This window comes from Stenella coeruleoalba (genome assembly GCF_951394435.1).
Source record: "Stenella coeruleoalba genome assembly, chromosome: 2".
Classification (NCBI taxonomy): domain Eukaryota; kingdom Metazoa; phylum Chordata; class Mammalia; order Artiodactyla; family Delphinidae; genus Stenella; species Stenella coeruleoalba.
Genome location: NC_137147.1, coordinates 122,599,218 through 122,620,955, shown reverse-complemented (window position 1 = coordinate 122,620,955; position 21,738 = coordinate 122,599,218). Strand labels below are relative to the sequence as shown.

General features: G+C 46.3%; 1 protein-coding gene across 6 annotated transcripts in view; it reads left to right on the top strand.

Annotated features, from left to right (window-relative positions):
• IGF1R (insulin like growth factor 1 receptor) overlaps positions 1-21,738 on the top strand; it is a 305,216-nt gene that overhangs the window by 47,894 nt on the left and 235,584 nt on the right. For all 6 annotated transcript variants that reach the window (XM_079912984.1, XM_079912983.1, XM_079912985.1 and 3 more), the window contains one exon: positions 10,082-10,627. In XM_079912984.1, the coding sequence (XP_079769110.1) occupies positions 10,082-10,627 (546 nt within the window). The remainder of the gene's footprint in view (positions 1-10,081; positions 10,628-21,738) is intronic.

The following is a 21,738-nucleotide window of genomic DNA, read 5'->3' as shown; positions in this document are numbered from 1 at the left end:
ATTTTTAAAGAAGAGTTGATCAAAGTGGAGAACATTTTAATTAGATAACTACCTCTGCTATTCTTTAATGGAATTGGTGTCAGAAGGCTAACCCACAGTTTTGCTCATTTCCCCCCTTTTTTATATATTAGTAATATTTAGATGGGGACAACACAATGGATGAATGTTTTTATTAATGTTTAATTTATGTAGTAATATTGCCTCAAGCTTATTACCGTCGATAGGAACACAAAAGCCCTTATCTGATTCTGTGACAGCCTCTGTGTGGTAGGTATGAACAGCCCATTTTGCAGGTGTGGAAAATGAGGCTTAGAGACGGGAGGGATGTGACCCGTTGAGGTCAGGAGCCAGGCAATAGCACTCCAGCGCTTGGACCTGAGTCACCCCATTTTTCTTTTTCTAGGATCCAAGATTGTGTTTAATATTGAGCATATGATAGAGTTGTAATTGAATTTCTTGTATAGCTCTTCCAAATACTTAGATACACAGCTTTTGGGGGGCTTCTCAATAAATGCTTTTCATTAGCCCTTCTTATATTAGCAGTTCTTAGGGATTTATTTTCCAAAGATGTGTAGTTTGTTTATACCATTCACTCAAGTCCCTAGAGCAGAAATTCTGCCTTTTTGATTTTTTAAAAATACCTAGGAATTTGGGGGGAATAGTATTTCTTTCAATGGAAAGACTATTTAAAATGGTCTTTGGGGGGAAGGGCCTTCTACCCCACCCCCTTGCCGGCCCAGGCCCCCATCCTTACCTTCCAGCAGTGCTCTTTCCCTCTGCTTCCTGCTTGCCTTCAATTCCATGAGCTTCGATGATTATTTCTTTACAGGCCAGCCTGCGATCTCACATGCCAGTGCCTTTTCTAAAGTTTGCGAGTTCTTTGGCTCTCTGTTGCTTTGAAAAGGGAGAAGCGGTGTTTTACAATTTCCTTTTAATCACCAATGAGTAGTAGCAAGGGTATGCCTTTCCTTCCTACACTGTGTGGAATACTCACTCCCTCAAAGCTTGTATTATTTCGCAGCATAAATGAAGCATCCTGTATTCTCTTTCCTGTTTGTGGCTTGTGCCTTCCGAGCACTGTGCTATCATTAATGGTCCAACTGGGTTTTCCCTCTTCAGTTCCTATCACAAAACACCCCGAAGACTGACAGTGTCACTGATGGAATCCAAAATGGCTGGCGGTCGGGTCCTGCCTTGCACTTTGTGGCTTGGACTTGTCTTTTCTTCAGGAATAAGTGGGTAGTTTCTTCCTACTTTGCTTCTATAAATGGGGAAAAAGTGTCCAGTGTGGAGGCACCTCTATTGTTTGAAGAAGCTGTTGGTTCTGGCCCTGTAGTGTGGCCTCTGTGAATGGAATGGTCTATACTGGCTATGGAGGGGAGCCAGGAGGCAGAGTAAAAGGGATTCTTCCCTAGTGTCTGTTTTGGTGGCCATAGAAAACTTCAGCAAACTTTAGTTTTGTGTCTTTATGCTCTTTCCCTGGGTACTGAATTTTCTGGTCTATTGGAGAGGATAGCAAACATTTATTGATGCTAACACTTGCTAGTATCATCAATATATGAATATCAATATGAATACAACAATAATAGATTGCATCCAGGTACTCCTCTATAAAAACTTCTGTTTACTATTTAGGAGGAAACTAATATACTTAATTTACAATAGCATGGAAGGAATATGAATGTTTAGACTGGGCATAGGAAGGAATAAATAGTACAAAAGAAAAAAAAAGACTTTCTCATTGAGTCATTGGCCTGAAGCTGGGTCGTATGTCTTGATTTGGAGAGTCCTCTGGGGGCAGATACCTGATGGAGACCTTGTTCTCTCCATTTCACCTCAGGAAAGGGGAGCAGGAGTGGGAAGCAGGATACAAGGCTTCCTTGGCCTCACTCGGGCAGCACATCTTTCCTGCAGCTGCCGTGTGCCCGACGTTAGGCCTGGGAGAAAAAGCAGTAAACAAACAGGGCAGAGCCTGTGCTTTCAGTGGGGGTAATAGACACTGATCGCTCAGCTAAACACATCCGTTCAGGTATTGACATTTTTCAGACATGAAAAGTGCTCTGAAATCGATGAAATGGAGAAATGAGGGAGGGAGAGGCAGTAGGGGAGTGCTGGTGAAGCTAGGGTGTTTGGGCAAAGCTCTGAGGAGGTGACATTTGAATGCAGAGCCTCATGATGGGAATGAGGCAGACATGTGACAGGAGGTGGACCCCAGACAGCAGGGCATGAAGGAAGGCGCTTGGGGGCCTAAGTGCACTGAGTGAGAACATACTAGAGAAGAGGTAGAAGGAGGCCTGGGTGGTGCGGGCTGGATTCTGGGGAGGCTGTCGCTGTTGTCCACGCTGGAGATGACGGTGGCTCAGGTCAGAGTGAGAGCGGTGGACAGAGACAGGTGGATGTGGAGAAAGGCACTCGCTGTGCGTGTGTGTTAATGATGTGTGGACTGTGCACAGCTGCTGTTTCAGGCACCGGGGATAGAATTGTGAGCTAAATAGAAAATCACTTCCTGTCCCCCTGGAGCTGATGTCGCAGTGGGAGTGGTCAGCGTGAGAAGAAAGGCCAGGACTTGGTCCTGAGGAGGGTGGACACGCCCTGGGGGGGGGAGTGGATGGCGTGGTCGAAGAGCTGTGGTGGGAAGAACATCTGAGATTCCCACAGGCTTGGGAGCTGGAGCCAGGAGGACCGTTTTTCTCAGCTTTACTGAGATGATATTGACATTAAAATATGACATAAACATAAGCTTAAGGTGTATGGTGTGGTGATTAGTTACATGGCAAAATGATCACCAACATAAGGTCAGTTAACACCTCCATCCCCTCACAAAAATACGATTTCTGCACATCTGTGGTTTTAACGCTTAAGATCTACTCTCTTAACAGCTTTCAAGTATATAATTCAGTATTGTTCATTATGGTCACCAAGCTGTGTATTCGCTCCTCCAGTCCTATTGGGCAGTTTATACCCTTGGACCAACATCTCCCCTGGCCCCTGGCAACCACCATTCTAGTCTATTTCTATGGGTTTGGCTTTTTTAGATTCCACATATAAGTGAGAACATAGTGTTTGCCTTTCTCTGTTTGACATTTCAATAAGCATGAGGCCCAAGAGGATGTGTGGCTGCACTGGATACCATGTGGTATGGGGGGGAGAGGAGAATCAGGAATGACTCCTTGGTTTTTGATATGAGCAGTTCAGGGAATGGGAGTGTCAGTGACCAAATATGGAAGCTTGGGAGGCGGACTGGGGTGGGGGTGGGGGACATGAGTTATTAGATTCCTAAGTGGAGCCATGGAGTAGGCAGGTAGATTTTCAACTGCAGAGCTCAGAGCTCCGGAACCATGACACGCCACTGAGAATGAACCAGTGTAGGGGCGGCACACGAAGCCTGTTGCCCACGTGAAATGACAGAGGCCGACATTTAGAGGTCAGGTTGAAGAGGAAGGATGGACAGTGGGTATGTGGGATCAGAGGGGCCTAGAGAAGGAGGCGAGGCCAGAAGACTCTGAAGAGGTCAAGTAAGATGAGGACTGGAACTGTCCTTGTTTTTCTTTTTTTTTTTTTTAACATCATTATTGGAGTATAATTGCTTTACAATGGTGTGCTAGTTTCTGCTGTACCACAAAGTGAATCAGCTATACATAAACATATATCCCCATATCTCCTCCCTCTTGCGTCTTCCTTCCACCCTCGCTATCCCACCCCTCTAGATGGACACAAAGCACCGAGCAGATCTCCCTGTGCTATGTGGCTGCTTCCTACTAGCTATCTATTTTACATTTGGTAGTGTACATATGTCCATGCCACTATCTCACTTCGTCCCACCTTACCCTTCCCCCTCTCGTGTCCTCAAGTCCATTCTCTACGCCTGCCTCTTTATTCCTGTCCTGCCCATAGGTTCTTCAGAACCATTTTTTTTTTTTTTTTAGATTCCATATATATGTGTTAGCATACGGTATTTGTTTTTCTCTTTCTGACTACTTCACTCTGTATGACAGACTCTAGGTCCATCCACTTGACTACAAATAATTCAGTTTTGTTTCTTTTTATGGCTGAGTAATATTCCATTGTATATATGTGCCCCATCTTCTTTATCCATTCATCTGTTGATGGACCCTTAGGTTGCTTCCATGTCCTGACTATTGTAAATAGAGCTGCAATGAACATTGTGATACATGATTCTTTTTGAATTACGGTTTTCTCAGGGTATATGCCCAGTAGTGGGATCGCTGGGTCATATGGTAGTTCTATTTTTAGTTTTTAAAGGAACCTCCATACTGTTCTCCATAGTGGCTGTATCAATTTACATTCCCACCAACAGTGCAAGAGGGTTCCTTTTTCTCTGCACCCTTTTAGCATTTATTGTTTGTAGACTTTTTTTTTTTTTTTTTTTTTGCAGAACGCGGGCCTCTCACTGTTGTGGCCTCTCCTGCTGCGGAGCACAGGCTCTGGACGCGCAGGCTCAGCGGCCATGGCTCACGGGCCTAGCTGCTCTGTGGCATGTGGGATCTTCCCGGACCAGGGCACGAACCCATGTCCCCTGCATCAGCAGGTGGACTCTCAACCACTGTGCCACCAGGGAAGCCCTGTTTGTACACTTTTTGATGATGGCCATTCGGACTGGTGTGAGGTGATACCTCATTGTAGATTTGATTTGCATTTCTCTAATGATTAGTGATATTGAGCATCCTTTCATGTGTTTGTTGGCAGTCTGTATACCTTCTTTGGAGAAATGTCTAGATCTTCTGCCCATTTTTGGATTGGGTTGTTTGTTGTTTTGGTATTGTGCTGCATGAGCTGCCTATATATTTTGGAGATTAATCCTTTGTCAGTTGCTTCGTTTGCAAATATTTTCTCCCATTTTAAAGATTGTCTTTTCGTTTTGTTTATGGTTTCCTTTGCTGTGCAAAAACTTTGAAGTTTCATTAAGTCCCATTTGTTTATTTTTGTTTTTATTTCCATTTTTCTAGGAGGTGGGTTAAAAAGGATCTTGCTGTGATGTGTGGCATAGTGTTCTGCCTATGTTTTCCTCTAAGAGTTTTATAGTGTCTGGCCTTACATTTAGGTCTTTAATCCATTTTGAGTTTATTTTTGTGTATGGTGTTAGGAAGTGTTCTAATTTCATTCTTTTACATGTAGCTGTCCAGTTTTCCCAACACCACTTATTGAAGAGGCTGTCTTTTCTCCATTGTATACTCTTGCCTCCTTTATCAAATATAAGGTGACCATATGTGCATAGGTTTATCTCTGGGCTTTCTATCCTGTTCCATTGATCTCTGTTTCTGTTTTTGTGCCAGTACCATACTGTCTTGATTACTGTAGCTTTGTAGTATAGTCTGAAGTCAGGGAGCCTGATTCATCCAGTTCCGTTTTTCGTTCTCAGGATTGCTTTGGCTATTGGGGTCTTCTGTGTTTCCATACAAATTGTGAAATTTTTCGTTCTAGTTCTGTGAAAAATGCCATTGGTAGTTTGATAGGGATTGCATTGAATCTATAGATTGCTTTGGTTAGTATAGTCATTTTCACAGTGTTGATTCTTCCAATCCAAGAACATGGTATATCTCTCCATCTGTTTGTATCATCTTTAATTTCTTTCATCAGTGTCATAATTTTCTGCATACAGGTCTTTTCTCTCCTTAGGTAGGTTAATCCTAGGTATTTTATTCTTTTTGTTGCAATGGTAAATGGGAGTGTTTCCTTAATTTCTCTTTCAGATTTTTCATCATTAGTGTATAGGAATGCAAGAGATTTCTGTGCATTAATTTTATATCCTGCTACTTTACCAAATTCATTGATTAGCTCTAATAGTTTTCTGGTAGCATCTTTGGGATTCTCTATGTATAGTATCATGCCATCTGCAAACAGTGAGTTTTACTTCTTCTTTTCCATTTGGTTTCCTTTTATTTCTTTTTCTTCTCTGTTTGCTGTAGCTAAAACTTCCAAAACTGTGTTGAATAATAGTGGTGAGAGTGGGCAACCTTGTCTTTCTTTTCCATCCCCTCACTTTCAGTTTGTATGTGTCCTTAGGTCTGAAGTGGGTGTCTTGTAGACAGCATATATACAGGTCTTGTTTTTGTATCCATTCAGCCAGTCTGTGTCTTTTGGTTGGAGCATTTAATCCATTTACATTTAAGGTAGGTATCGATATGTATGTTCCTGTTACCATATTCTTAATTGTTTTGGATTTGTTATTGTAGGTCTTTTCCTTCTCTTGTGTTTCCTGCCTAGAGAACTCCTTTAGGATGTTCTGTAAAGCTGGTTTGGTGGTGCTGAATTCTCTTAGCTTTTGCTTCTCTGTAAAGGTTTTAATTTCTCTGTCGAATCTGAATGAGATCCTTGCTGGGTAGAGTAATGTTCGTTGTAGGTTTTACCCTTTCATCACTTTAAATATGTCCTGCCACTCCCTTCTGGCTTGCAGAGTTTCTGCTGAAAGTTCAGCTGTTAACCTTATGGTGATTCCCTTGTATGTTATTTGTTGTTTTTCCCTTGCTGCTTTAAATATTTTTTCTTTGTATTTAATTTTTGATAGTTTGATTAATATGTGTCTTGGCGTGTTTCTCCTGGATTTATTCTGTATGGGACTCTCTGTGCTTCCTGGACTTGATTGACTATTTCCTTTCCCATATTAGGGAAGTTTTCAACTATAATCTCTTCAAGTGTTTTCTCAGTCGCTTTCTTTTTCTCTTCTTCTTTGGGACCCCTGTAATTCGAATGTTGGTGCATTTAATGTTGTCCTAGAGGTCTCTGAGACTGTCCTCAGTTCTTTTCATTCTTTTTTCTTTATTCTGTTCTGCAGTAGTTATTTCCACTATTTTAACTTCCAGGTCACGGATCTGTTTTTCTGCATCAGTTATTCTGCTATTGATTCCTTGTAGAGAATTTTTAATTTCATTTATTGTATTGTTCATCATTGTTTGCTCTTTAGTTGTTCTAATCCTTGTTAAACGTTTATTGTATTTTCTCCATTCTATTTCCAAGATTTTGGATCACCTTTACTATCATTATTCTGAATTCTTTTTCAGGTAGACTGCCGATTTCCTCTTCATTTGTTAGGTCTGGTCGGTTTTTATCTTGCTCCCTCATCTGCTGTGTGTTTTTCTGTCTTCTCATTGTGCTTAACTTACTGTGTTTGGGGTCTCTTTTCTGCAGGCTGCAGGTTCATAGTTCTCGTTGTTTTTGGTGTCTGCTCCCAGTGGGTAGGGTTGGTTCAGTGGGCTGTGTAGGCTTCCTGGTGGAGGAGACTGGTGCCTGTGTTCTGGTGGATGAGGCTGGATCTTGTCTTTCTGGTGGGCAGGACCATGTCCGGTGGTGTGTTTTGGGGTGTCTGTTACCTTATTATGGTTTTAAGCAGCCTCTCTGCTAATGTGTGGGGTTGTGTTCCTGTCTTGTTAGTTGTTTGGCATAGGATGTCCAGCACTGTAGCTTGCTGGTCATTGAGTGGAGCTGGGTCTTCGCTTCAAGATGGAGATCTGTGAGAGAGCTTTCACCGTTTTTTATTACGTGGGGCTGGGAGGTCTCTGGTGAACTCGGCTCTACCACCTCAGAGGCTCAGGCCTGACAGCCGGCTGGAGCACCAAGACTGTGATTGTGGAGGCTTGGTGAATCCAAAATCTGATGTAGTAGGCCAGCAGGCCGGAGACTCTGGGAAGAATTGCAGCCCAAACGAAGGCTGCCGGCAGAATCCCTGTCCTTGGTTTTGATAATGTCATTGGAGGCTTTGCTAAGCTATTTGGTATCATGACCAGGGCAGAAGGGTAGTTGGAGTGGATTGGAGGTAACCGGTTGGTGAAGATGCTAAGAGATGGGACTGTCCAAGAACTATGTGAAGTTTGGCTGTGAAGGGGCTGGTGTGTTGTGTATGTGACCTTATGTGAAGTACTTGTCTCCTCAAATTGAATTCCTCACCTTCCAGCTGGTGATGGGATTACATAATGTGAGGTACTGTTGAGAGCATCGCAGGAAATGAAGCACACTGATGCATCCAGAGCTTCCAGCACAACCTCTTGCCTGACTGTGGATGTTCTCAGAGTGCTTGTTTCTCCCATGCTCTTCTCTGTCTGAGAGGCTTCATTTTCCCATCAGTAAAAGGAGGAAATTAGGCCAAATGAAGTTTCCAGTTCTAGGTTCTCACACGTTGCCTGCTTCTCAGCCCAGGGGCTCCCCACTTCCCCCTCTCCCACTGCCTCTGTCCAGTTTCTGCCTGTGGCTGTAAGCCCCACTGGACTCTCTTCCCTTTTCCCACATCTACTCTGTTTTGATTCTGTCTTGCACTCGATCACCAGATTACTTCTCCAAAAAAAAACCCACAACACCTTGCTTAGCCTTCTCTCTCACCCAAGAGTCTTGAGAGGGGCCTCATTCCTGAGATGAATGTACCTGTCCCCACCTGTGATCCTTTATGACTTGAGCTGTGCTAGACTCACTTCTGCTCTCCTCTGCACCCCTGGCCATCAGATTGGCTGCCGCTTGAATGTATCTTGTTCTGCCTTTTCTCTGGCCTCTGGAATGTTATACCCAGTTTTAAATCCCACCTGTCCCTCAGGAGCTGGTGCATGTGCAGTGCCCCTTGGTGCTGTGATACAAAGGACCATCTCTCTGCAGGAAGCTCCAAGGCTACTCCTGTCTGCCTTGCTTAGTTCCACTCACATCTAGAGTGGGCCTGCAATGTGCACACACCAACCACCTCCTGCTTCACCTGACAGTTGTTTATCACAGGTCTCAGCTCCCGCCTCCACCACGAGCCTCCTCTGAGGTTTCTTTGCATCTCCTGCAGTGCCATGCATGTTGGGTGCTTCACAAATTAACAAATTACATCAATCAAAAAACGTCACTTTGAGAAGCTGTAATGGAAGGTTTGGGGATTATTAAGTTTTAAGAGAGGATAGTAACCAAGGGTTTTTCTTTGTGTGTATGTTTAGAATTAAAAAAAGAAGTTTCCAGTATTGAGGCTGTTTTATCAAAAGCCTTTAAAATCTGCAGATGCCTTGGCCCAGCAATTCTACTTCTAGGGATTTGTTCTAAGAAAACAGTTTTGAATATCTGCAGAGAATGTCCACTGCAGTGTTGTTTATGATGTGAAAATATGGAGATAACCTAAATATCCAACAATAGGGGATTGGTTTAAAAAGAAAAGAACTCACGGTGCATATTCATATCCTAGAATTACTGTCTCCTTAAAATAATGATGTAGTAAGGCAATGACTTGGTAAAATGTTCATATGAAATGAAGGAAGTATGTTTGAAAACATATTATTGTCCGATTTCCTTTACCTTAAATTATAAAGAAAGGATAATTGGCATAGGTAGTGGTATCTTTGGATGTTGGGATTACTGATGATTTTTACTATCTTTTTGCTATCTGTTACCTAACCTTTCTGCAGGAAGCATACTTTCTTGATTAAGAAAACACTTTATTAAAGTTGGAATTGGATACCTCTTTTATTCATATAAATCACATATTCTTATCTTGCTGCTAAGTTAGCCTTTCTGTCTACACTCATGCAGTGTTGGGGAGAGCCCAAGGCCACCTGCCCATGTCAAATGGTGGTAGGAAACATGGGAGCGTGCTTCTTGGGGTCCCTACCTTCTAGGTCACAGTGACTGTTCTCCAGTGTATACTGCATGGTGTCCTTGAGGCTGGCTGCAGGAGTGAGTCGTTGTCCCTTGGCTCCTGAGCTCTGTGTTCAGGTGCAGGGCACTGACGCTCTGCAGCAGGGGTGGGGAATGTGCAGCCTGGCAGCTGTGCAGTCAGGCCTGGGTTGCAACCTTGACCCTCCCCTGTGCTCCTGTGCGGCCCTGGGCTTTAAGCTGTGGTTTGCACATTGGTGGGATGGGGATGGCACCTCCCGTGACAGTGAGTGTGTTGCACAGCATCTGGCCCAGACTGGGCACTTCCCCAAGGACGGCTGGCTGCTGAGCTCCCCAGATAGCCCACCTGCAGCCACTCCTAAATGGGGTCTTATTTCTTTAATAATAATATAGGTTTCCTGGAAACTGGTCATGTTATGGGTTGGGAAATAGTTTTTAAAAAGTGGTTTCCTTGTAACTGAGACCTGTCCCGCCCTCCCCTCTTGTCTCCCTGCAGTCTGTGGGCCAGGCATCGACATCCGCAACGACTACCAGCAGCTGAAGCGGCTGGAGAACTGCACGGTGATCGAGGGCTACCTCCACATCCTGCTCATTTCCAAGGCTGAGGACTACCGCAGCTACCGCTTCCCTAAGCTCACGGTCATCACTGAGTACCTGCTGCTGTTCCGCGTGGCCGGCCTCGAGAGCCTCGGTGACCTCTTCCCCAACCTCACAGTCATCCGTGGCTGGAAGCTCTTCTACAACTACGCCCTGGTCATCTTCGAGATGACCAACCTCAAGGATATTGGGCTCTACAACCTGCGAAACATTACCCGTGGGGCCATCCGGATCGAGAAGAATGCTGACCTCTGCTACCTCTCCACGGTGGACTGGTCCCTAATCCTGGATGCCGTGTCCAATAACTACATCGTGGGGAATAAGCCCCCAAAGGAGTGTGGGGACCTGTGCCCGGGGACGATGGAGGAGAAGCCGCTGTGTGAGAAGACGACCATCAACAACGAGTACAACTACCGCTGCTGGACCACGAACCGCTGTCAGAAAAGTAAGATGAAGATATGACCGTGGCTCCCCTCCTGCTTCTCTCTACCCCCCTCCCCCGCCCTCCCTCCTCTTCTGAATGCGTGGTTCCGACGGGTGGGTACGGCTGTATTGCAATTAGGATGTGGGGTCTTGAGGGGCTTCCTTTTGCATCTGGGAACTGGTAGGTGCAGGACTGTGGCCTGGCTGCAGGCCATCCCGGCTTCTGTCAGACCATTCCAGTCACACACTAGAAACCGTCACTGCACTCCTGGGCTAGAGGCTTGAGGAACTGCTGCTTTGAATTTCTGATGAGAAGGGTGACCTGGTGTGCTTGAAAGTGCCTAAGCCCTGGCAGTCAGAGGCTGCATACGTATCAGCTCTTCCATCCTTTGCGTGAAAGGATGTTTTTTGGTAACGCAGGGCTTCCTTAGCGTGAGTACACCTGGAATATTGTGGAATAAAGGAAAGGTAAAGGCTAATTCACATCCTGTGAAAGTGGTGACCCACACCCAGTCCTTGGTCCTTAATGATGACGTTACAGTGCTTGGGCATCCTGGTTTATGATGGAGCATCCTTGGAGCACCACCCCAAGGCGGTGGGGGCAGGGGAACCCTGGACCAGTTTCTAGGAGTCCCAGGTTCAGGTCGACCTTGCAGGCTTTGTACACCCCAGGCTACTGCTTCCTTTCTTTTCTACCTCTTTCTTGAAGAATTGTGCAAATCTTGTGAATCACTTATTGAAAGAACTTTGCAATGTGTTTACTGGTCTTGGGGGTCAGGTGGTGGTATTTGGAAGATTCTCGTTTATTCATCTGCTGTGTGTGCTTATTTTCCTTTGAGTATAACTGAACTCTTGCCTGATTGTGATCGATACCTTGAGCGCCGGGTTGTTGGGTATTGAAATGTGACTCTGGGCCTTTGTCTTCTTGCTTTCAGCAATGTTTAGGTCTGTTGGCCAGGAGGGTTCCCCTCACTGGTTGGAAGGCAGTGTGGTAGCTATAAATAGCTGTTTAATGGTTGGCCCAGTTAGAGACCCAAGGAGCCCATGTACTGTGGCTAGTCACGGAGAGCCAAGAAATCCCAAATTGGTAGGCTTGCCTAAACCGTGATGCGTGTAAAATAAACAGACCAAAGGCCAGAGCCCACAGGTAACATTGTTTCAGTTCCCTGCCAGCCAGGGTGGAAGCAGAGAAAGGATGCTTGCTTTGAAGAGCACACGCTTTCCTGCCCTCTGTCATTGGATCAGCGGGTAGGTGAACACTGGTTCGGTAAGGGAGGGATCCCACTGGCTGAAACCAGGACCTTGAAGAGCTGAGAACACCATTGGGCCACTTGGAGAATCCCTTTTGGCTAAGGTTGGGGGAAATACTGTGCTGAAGTCATATTTGTGATTGATTAAAATAGTATCCTATCATTAGGTTACCTGCTAGTTCTGAGAAAACAACAAAAAATATTTTCAAGTAGTCTTGACATTTAAAACTTTTATTTTAAAAGAAAAAGCCATCATCAAAGGAGGTGTCATGTGTCGTGGAAAGATGTTGGATGTGGTATAAGAGGCCTGGGTGACCGTGGGCCAGCCAGCCATTCTGGGCTGTAGTTGGATATGTTTAGAGTGTTCCATTGGGCAGCCCCATACTATTCCTTAGTGGTGATCACGTGTGTGTGCAAAACTGATTTGAAAACTCGTAAGGTCTGTACAAAAGGGAGGTGTTACATAAAAAGTCGTTAGGTGGGCACTTGTTCAGTGATTCAGTCGGTATATTTAGGTCTCACTATGGACTTTGGGCTGTTTCTGGCCAGCTGCTTGTTGAAGAAGCCTGGAGCAGGGGCGAGGCATGAGTTCTGGGCCCAAGTCTAGTAGCCGTGACTAGAAATGAGCAAGTAACTTAAACTTGGCTTGGCCCTCAGTTTCTTCATCTGCAAAATGTGATAGCCCCTTGCCTTCCCCATAGGGCTGTTGGAAGATTAGAAAGAGAAAGAGGAAGAGCTCCATGAGAAAGGACCAGGAGATGGAAATGGGGCCTTGGTGCTTCTACAACTGATGCTGATGGGCCTGCTGGCCAGACAGCCTCTCCTCCAAGGCCACACCCTGCAGCCTTCTCCCAGGCCAGTGTCTCAGGCCTCCTGATGTTTTTCTGTGATTTCACAATGGAGTATTTATTTAAAATTAATAACAGCATTCAGGGAAATTGTCTCCCCTTCAGCTTGTCTTGAAAACTCAAGCGTTGGCAGGTTTCTTGGAGATTTTCTAGTTGAATCAGAACTCTTTCCCTTTGCATAGATTCCCTTCTGACCTGCTCTGTCCTGTGGAGTAGCCACTAGCCCCACGTCTTGTCGAGTACTTGAACTGTGGCCTATCCGAATTGAGATATTTTTAAGTGTAAAATACACACTGGATTTCAAAGTGTAGTATGGGGGAAAGAAAGTAAGATATTTCCTTAATATTTTGTATATTGATTACATGTTAAAAATGATGCTTGAGATGAAGTAAAATATATTCCTATAATTTCACCTGTTTCTTTTTACTTTTTAATATGGCTTCTAGAAAATTTGAAATTGCAGATGTAGTTCGCATTCTAATTCTTTTGGAGAATGCTGCTTTAGATCATGCCGTCAAAGGCCCTGGGTTCTTGCCCGCATCATCTCTCTGGCTGAGCACTGCAGTGCTGTGGTGCTCCACAGCTCTCCAGCCAGAGAGCTTAGGAACGATTCAAGGAGCCAGGTGGAGGGCATTGAGTCCAAACAGAATGTCTGCCTTGGGGTCCACATTAGACTTAAGATGGCCAATTTAAAAGATTTAAGCATAGAAGAATCCCATTCTATTTTTCTTCCCAGGGCTGGCTACAGACGGAGGGGGAGCATCTGGAGAGATATGTCCAGTCAGGGATATGTGTGACATTTTTGACATAACGGAGAAACACTCAGTTATGCAGTGCTGATAGGCAGTTTTCACCTGACGCTCTCCTTTAAAGTCCCTCTGTAGATCCTGACTGCGGTGGCAGGCAACTTCGTCTACAGCCCCGCTAAGGAAATTACTACGCTGTGGGTTCTCTGCCCGCTTCTGTATTTCTCTGTTGTCTTACAATTTTGAGGGGTGGTTTTATGCAGGCTTGAGTTACTCATTCCTAGAAAGTGATTGACCCTTAGAAAAATGGAGTATGGCTTTTTCCTTCCATGACAGTGTAACTGGTGCCCCCTGAGATGCGACACCGTTGACTCCTTCATCCCTGCCTGCCAGCGTCACTGATTCTCCTCCTACCTGTGCAGCTGTCTCTTTTCTGGCTCCTCGTCCAGTCTTTAATAGCTGTTTTCCAGAGTAACATCCTGGGCCCTCTCTCCACTGTCCTGTTCCCCCAGAATATCTCACCCACTGCTTCAGCATCCTCCCATCTGCATCTGGCTTCCAAATACCATCTCCAGCTCTGACCTCTGTGTGAGCTCTCGACCCCGTCTGCTGTCATGACTGGACCCCCATGGGCGTTTCAGCATCTGGTGGTCTTCTCTGGCTCCTCATTTATAGCCCAGGGTTTTCCTTGTTTCCACTCCTGTGGGTAGTGTTCTTGTTCTCCAAGCTCCCATGTCGGACACTTGGGTACCATCTGGATGCTTCCTTCTCCAACCAGACACCAAGCCCTTTCCATCTGAAATGTTTCCCTAGTCTGCCTTCCTCTGCTCTCCCCGTGTTCGGTGACACGGCCTCTCCCCAGCCTTCTTGCCTCTCTGTCTCGGCCCAGTGACCTTCCCCACACGCATGCTGACCAAGAGGCTCCTGTCCCTAAAATCCTGTAGAGGAGCCTGTGAAACCCCATGAAGCGGGCTGTGCACCTGGCCTTGTGCCTTCAGGTCCTTGACCGCGGTGGTGTTCTCCCCCACTGACCAGCTGGCCGCCCACTGCTGGAGGACTGCAGGGCTTTGTGGACTCCGGTGAGCCCTTCCTGAAGAGGAGAAGCCTGTCTGTGGTGCTGAGTAAATTCTGGGCATATCTTCCAACGCTTGGTCAGTGTGGCTGTCCCCCCAGGGGTGAGCACGCACCTGCTTTGTGAAAGATTGATTGTCAGGAAAATACATTTTCCCCCTTGCGCAGAGAAGGGTGTGGAGTAACAGTCCTCAGCGAGCCAAAAGCCTCGAGGATTATGAAATGCGGATGTTTCCTGTGTAATTTTCATGGTCGTTGCTCCCAGGGAGTCACCCAGACCGTCCCCAGCTCATAACTGGCTGGGAGGGTCAACCATGGGTGGGAGCTCTTCTCTCCCTGCCCCGGTCAGAATGATTCAAAGCCAAAGATGATGGAGAAGGGTGGGAACCATCTTGAAAGTTGAAGCTTGGCCTGGGGTGCTGTTCATTTATTCGCTGGAGGTCGGCCACGTCCACGGAGGGAATGGGGTGAACCTTCTCTGGGCACCTGTGCTTCTTTCCCCACCCAGTGTGTTGCCTAACTGTGTGTGGTGTTTGCTTGCGTTGGGGCTTTCTGGTACCTGATTTCAGGTATTACACCCCCCTCACCAAAAAAAAAAAAAAAATCCAAAAACTTACTGCTGAAGTTAGTCTCCAAGTACTTTGTAACCCGTCAGGGTGAACAGCTTGTGGTCCACTCGGATCACTATGTTGCCTGTGAGCAGGCCTGGTCTTTGCCAGGCAATCCACCAAGCCTGCAAGCCTGGCCGTGTTGGAAGTTGGCTTCGCTGGTGGTGCAGCCTTACTGCAATTAAAAAGGCATTGACTGGGAACAGCTGTCCCGGAGCTTGTTGCATTTCCTACTGCCTTCGAGATGAGAAACCAGAAAAATAGCAGAGCGGAGCCTTCAAGTGACAAGGCAGGAAATGGCTCCCTTTATTGACAAAAGGAACACATTATACTGCCGTCTCACTGATGGGGTCAGGGACTTCAAATGAAGGCAGGTGGTGTAAAAAAGATAATTCTACGTGTTTTCCCCCCAAACATGTTCTTCTGTTTTTGTTTATCGGACACTCCTCACAAGGGTGGTATTGGTGTGTGGGGCGGAATTGCACCCCTTCCTCATTTGCTTACAGATTGATATGTCAGGCCTGCCAGGTAAAAGTGGGGGGCTTGTTTAAGTTTTTGTAAATCACCTGCTGCATTGAGATGAGGTGGGGAGACAGTTTCTCTGCCCTGAGACCCCATGCATTATTTCATCCTAACACTTCTGGCTAATTCTTCTTCTTTTCTTCTTTTTCTTTTTTAAAGCTTCTTATGAGGGAGATTTCCCCCTGTGAAATACCGTGTAGTCTCTTGCCACTGTGGACCAGGGTAGGGGCCTGCGTGTCCGCGTGGGGCAGAGGGAGGCCTGAGCATCCGAGAGGAAGGGGCAGACCGTCCAGAGGGCTCCGGCCTGTGTGTAGCTCGGAGCTGGTCTCTCTCCCCCTAGAAGGCCCCTGCTCTGGTTGGCTGCTCCCAGTGTGGGGGTTTCTTTATTTAGAAGGGGGTCACATGCCCCTGGGCCTCACTTCTCTGCCTTCTATAGTCACGCATAAAGGTAGCATTCTCTTCTCCCTGACTGGCGACGCTGTTACCAAGATGGAGAGGCACTTTGTGCCCCTCTGTCCCGTGGACCCTCTTAGCTGACCCCGCCTCTTAGTTCCCGTGCCTTGTCATTGAAAGGCTTCATTCTCGGCTAAGTGTCACCTAATTAAGGTGTCACTCTCCTGCGCTCCCTTCAGAAGTTTGTTTTTTAATAGGGATCTCATCTTAGAGATGAAAAAGCTTTCAGAATAAGTCTCCTAGGGTGATTTTTGCAATTCTAGGTGTTTGGAAAATATTCTGGACTCCCTTCCCATCTCATCAGTTAAGCCTACTTGTAAGACCATTCTGGTTTCTTCCTACTCCTAAAAAGCCTCTTTCTTTTGTTGCGTTAATATTTCTATCTTGCTTTCCTTGTGTGTGTGCCAGCGTGACATTCTCTGCTAGAGTGGGGATGACGTGGAACGTGTGGGCCCGTGGCTAATCCTGTCCTGGACTGCGTTGCTCAACTTGAGTGCATAGGGTGGCTTGGGACTTAGGTTTGGCTCGCAGTGGAGCTGGGAGCCATGACTTGGAAACACGCCTCCTTCTAGCACATGGTGTGATGCCGGGACTCAGGCAGCATGAGGTGGGGTCTCTGACACCATCCTGGGATGGAGTGCCCCCCTGACTTGGAGGAAGCAAGAGACAGCCAAGGTGTTCCAGGAACGCTGGGGGCAGGAGATGGAATCTCTGTCTGCAACACACAGGATACAGAATAGGCATCTGTTTATCACTGTGCCTAACTTCGGAATCTGGACTTAAGACATGTACAGATCTTTTATGTGGAAGAAGGAACCCCATAAACCCCCTAGCTTTATGGAAATCCAAAAGCTAGACCATTCTGGGTTCTGCCACTGGCTAACACATGTGAGCTGGACGTTGTCATGAGAGCTGGGGTTTTGTCTAGTTCCTGACAGGCCTGTCTTCTCAGTCTCTGGAGGAATAGCTCCCTGCAGAGCCCTCGTAGCTGTGTGAGCTGCCCTGCAGGAGGAGGCGAGGGCTGAGCACTTCTTAGAGCTTGGGGGAGACAGCTGCCATCTCAGGTCAGGGAGTGATGGGGGCTTCTGGGGCCTGTGTAGGCAGGGAAGAGTGTCCAGGGAAGATTGTGCTCCTTCAGGGTCAGCATGGCCACTCTTCTGCAGTGTTCAGGGTGTCTTGTTGCTGGCCAGGACCTCACTCCTGGTTTTCCCAGCGTATGCATCCCTGACAACACTGTGGAGGCAGCAGCTACCATCACGTGCCTGCCACCTTCTACTTGACTGGTCTTCAGGCATGTTTAGGTGGCCTCACACCTGGAAGGTGTGGGTTTCCCCTGTGGACCATTATGGTATTTAAGATTGAGATTTGCAAGAATATATAATTTTGTACAAAATAGGATTTAAAAAAAAAAAACCCTACATTCCAGTATGGACAAATGACATCATATGGCAAAGGTTTAAGAACAGTCTGTGAGGCTTCCCTGGTGGCACAGTGGTTGAGAATCTGCCTGCCAACGCAGGGGACACGGGTTCGAGCCCTGGTCTGGGAAGATCCCACATGCTGTGGAGCAACTGGACCCGTGAGCCACAACTACTGAGCCTGCGCGACTGGAGCTTGTGCTCCACAACGGGAGAGGCCGCGATAGTGAGAGGCCCACGCACCGCCATGAAGGGTGGCCCCCGCTCGCCGCAACTAGAGAAAGCCCTTGCACAGAAACGAAGACCCAACACAGCCAAAAATAAAATAAATAAATAAGTAAAAATTTTAAAAAAAGGAACAGTCTGTGAATTGAGAGGATTCCATACATTAGCCTTCTGTGTTCCCAGGTGCTGGGGTGAGGCTTCCAGGACCCATCTTCCATCTCTGAAACAGGAATGAGCAGGTTTGGAATTTGTAAAGCACTGGACAGAGGGTACAGCACATAGTAGGTTCTTGGAAAATGGTAGCAGCTGCTATTATTTTTAAAAATCGAACATAATACCTAAGAGCTGCATTCTGAGGTTATTTAAAATTCTGAGCATTAAACTGGATTGACTGTGTATGTTTACTGCCATGTCTTATATGGTCTTTCTCTATTGCTTTTTCTAAATTGCAAAAATTCAATTATCATAAATAGCATGGCATAGTGTAGGAGTGGTTCTTGCTAGTTTAATCCAAATTGTTCAAATTGCTGTGTCTGTCCAGATAAGCCATATCTTTAAAGGACATTCGGTGAGGTACATATGTCTATATGGGGATGCCAGTGGGGCCTCTATAGTTACGTGTAAACTCTATTTATTTGGTTATCAAACCATATGAATTTATTCCGCTTGCAGGCTTGGTGTTGGGAAGAATTAAGAATATCAACAACAAGATTCTTGTTTGATTCTAACATTAAATATTATCTTTTTAAAATGTGTTTTTCGCAGAGAGCAGCAGAGTGGGCACAATTTGGGGTAAAGATAACAAGGACGTACATTTTTATTTGTGACAACTGCAGGTCTCACAGGGTAAAGGTAGCTAACTGCCTGCTCCCTGCTGAAGCATGTGCCTGTTTATTCTCTTCTTTGGGTAATACTAACTTGGTGTGTGTGCGTGCACGTGTGCGCGTGCATACCACTTTATTCTCCCACCCAGCCTCTTCTGCTTTGGCTGTTTTGTTTTATTTCCATCCTCTCACCCCCAGTGCAGGAAACAAACACTGGGTCTCTCTGTCCTCCCTTAGATCTTCCTTCCGTTCAAGGGGATCAGGTGGGTGGGAAAATGCTGTGCAGGAATGTCAGGCCCTCTCCCGGAAGCCCAACTTCTATTTCAGCTCATTATCTGACAGAAATCGCTTTTTGTTTCTCTGCCGTGGTCACAAGCAACCACCGTGTCCTCTTTCCTTTCTTTGTGCCATTTTTCACGGCATCCACGTGGGATGGGAACAGAGGCAGTGTGTTTGGGGACTCTGCATTAAGACGGTGCAGACAGACCCGACCCATGTGTAGCTGCCTCCCATTTGTTTTTGCAAATCCTAATGAAGGGACTCGGGTGAAGGCTGTGAGGTTACTGGAGCTGGTGCAGGCAAGCAGGCCGCTGAGTGCAGGGACTGAGGCTGGGCAGCCCCTGGGCCCTGATCCGTCTGTGCCCGGGGCCCCTGGGAAGCAGGGCCCAGCTGTGACGCGCCTCCATCTGCCCTTAGCAGCAGATCTATGAACCGAGGCTGCCGTTCTGGGTTTCTGGATAGATGCAAAGTGCTTGGATGGTTTTTAGCAGCTGCCAAGACCGGGGAGTAGGGCTTAGTAGTAAAAAGGGTGAAAAAATAAAAGAAAATTAGGAAGCGTAGAGCCTGCAATACAAAAAAAGGCAAGATGAAGGTTGGTATTAGAAACACTTCCTGGGCAGCCGAAGTGTTCGAATTAGGATTTATTTATTTATTTATTTATTTATTTTAACCCCAGAAGGTATTAGTGGTAATATGGAGACAAATGGAAACTAGTCAGATTTCCTAGGTCCAGAAAATGCAAGCTTTATTCCTGTGGTTCCCAGTGTGATGTTTCTGTCCTGATTTCTTGACCTCCAAATGGCCCCTTATGCTTTGCTAAATCGACAATGTTATTAGGGTCTTATTAGACTGTTCCTCAGATAGGTTATAGGATGTATTTTTGTTCCCTTCCTCAGGGGACTTGAAATGATTGGATTATTTTGTAATACGTTGATACTTCTTTTAGAAGCATTTGCATAACTGTGTCAAAGAAGCTTTGGAACAGGTTTTTAAGCAGTGTTGCAGGAAATGTCCCTCGTGCTCTCCTCCACTCATGAGGGAAGACAGAGCAGCCCAGATGCAGGATGGGGCATTTCATGCTCCCTCTTTGTAACTTCACTCATGGGCTGGGTGCACCATCCAGGTGGTACAGTCTAGGTGACATGGTATCATCTTCTGAGATCAGTGGGTTTCCTGCCCCTCTGACCCCAGCCGCCCCCTCTTTGTGGCCATCATTTCACATTCACTGTGGGAGTCAAGGCTCGAAGGATCTTGACACCATCGTTGCTTATGAATAGAATTCTGAGAATGTATCATTTTCTCAGAAGAATGCTTCTTTAGCTCAACAAATATTTCTTGTTTGCTAAGAAAAAAATCCTTGGAAAAGTCATTGGATGCCCAAGATGGGCGACTAGGAGGGGGGGTGAACTTCTGGGTCTGCTTAAATAAAGCAGTATTTTATTGAGAGGCAATTGATAAAACAGCCAAAGCCAACTTAACAGACTGTCATTTTAAGATGAATTTGTTTTGCAGGATTAATTTGATTTTACATTTTAGATACAACAGCTCTCTGGGCCCCACTGTTGCTTCTGCCTGTTACCAGGCAGAGGAAATGGTTAGGCTGCAGCCACAGATTCACTGAATTTCATGCTAACGCTGTGGGGTCAGGGGACTTAAGACCCTCAACTTGACTTGGTCCCATGGGAAGGTTTATACTGTTTTTTTGGGTAACTGCAACTCTGTCTTGTTGGGCACTGTTGTTCTAACATGGAAAGCCTCAGAGCTTAGAGAGGAGCCACTGAAGATGTGTGAGGAGGGATTAAGTGGTTGTGAGAGGGAAATGGTGATCGGGATGGTGTTCAGACCCCCTTTCCACTAGTAAATAAAAGGTGAGTGGTTTTGGTGACTGGTTTAGCCTGAGCCAGTGCAGATTCTCTTTTCGTAAACAAGCCTGGTGTACATCGTGCAGTTTTAAAAGTGTAAAGTGTGGACTTTCATATGCCAACTCTTCAACCACCAGTCTCAAACTCTTCCACCATTATCAAAATAAATGCAGACCTCTCGTCAGCATCTTCTCATCTCTGAAGCTAGGATGGAGAGACAGGTGGTGGGTAATCAAAAGGCAAGGAGGAGTAGGGGGCCGCCCTGCCTCACGATCAGATGGAATTTGCATGGAAATTGTGAACACACAAGCATCATTGTTTATTGCAGAAAGCACTGACGAGACTCCTCTGCTGCCGGGTAGCTGAGCGGCCCAATGCCAGCCCTTCCCCTCCCTGCTCCTCGGTTTCCTCATCTTTCCCTGTTGCAGAGTAAGGTGTTGGGGACCTGGGATGGAGCCGCTGGCCCTGGCCTTCAGGAAACACTGCTGGAGAATGGAAACAGGTGTTCTAGACTCGCCGTGGTGTGAAGCAGTTGACCTCTTTTGGGATGGGCCCTACCCTTAGGGACAGGCTCCGAGAGCAGTCCTTGGAGAGTGGGCTGCGAGTAGTGGTCTCTGACAAGCTCACCGAGGGGTAGCAGATAGAGCATAGGCTGGCGAAGCATCTCAGTGAAAGGGTAGAAGGAGAGAAAAGCAAAATTCCCATTGTTTCCTTCGGTCAGCCTGTTGTGTGCAAGTCCCATGACAGGCAATGAGATGATAGAAACTTAGTATTTTGTTAAGAGAGAAGATAAAAACGTGGCATTGCAGAGAGAGACACACACACAGCGTATGCCGTGTGATGAGGCACTCCACATTTTTTGCCTAAAGAGAAGGAGAGGCAGCAAGTGCTAAGAGCTCCAAGGGGGGAGAGTTCTGTATTTGGAGCTTTGCATGGAAAGAGCATTTGCCTCAAGTGAAATGGAAGGCTTTCATGCAGAACGTTCCCACTTGCTCAGTACTGTTTGCCTAGCACTGTATACACGGCC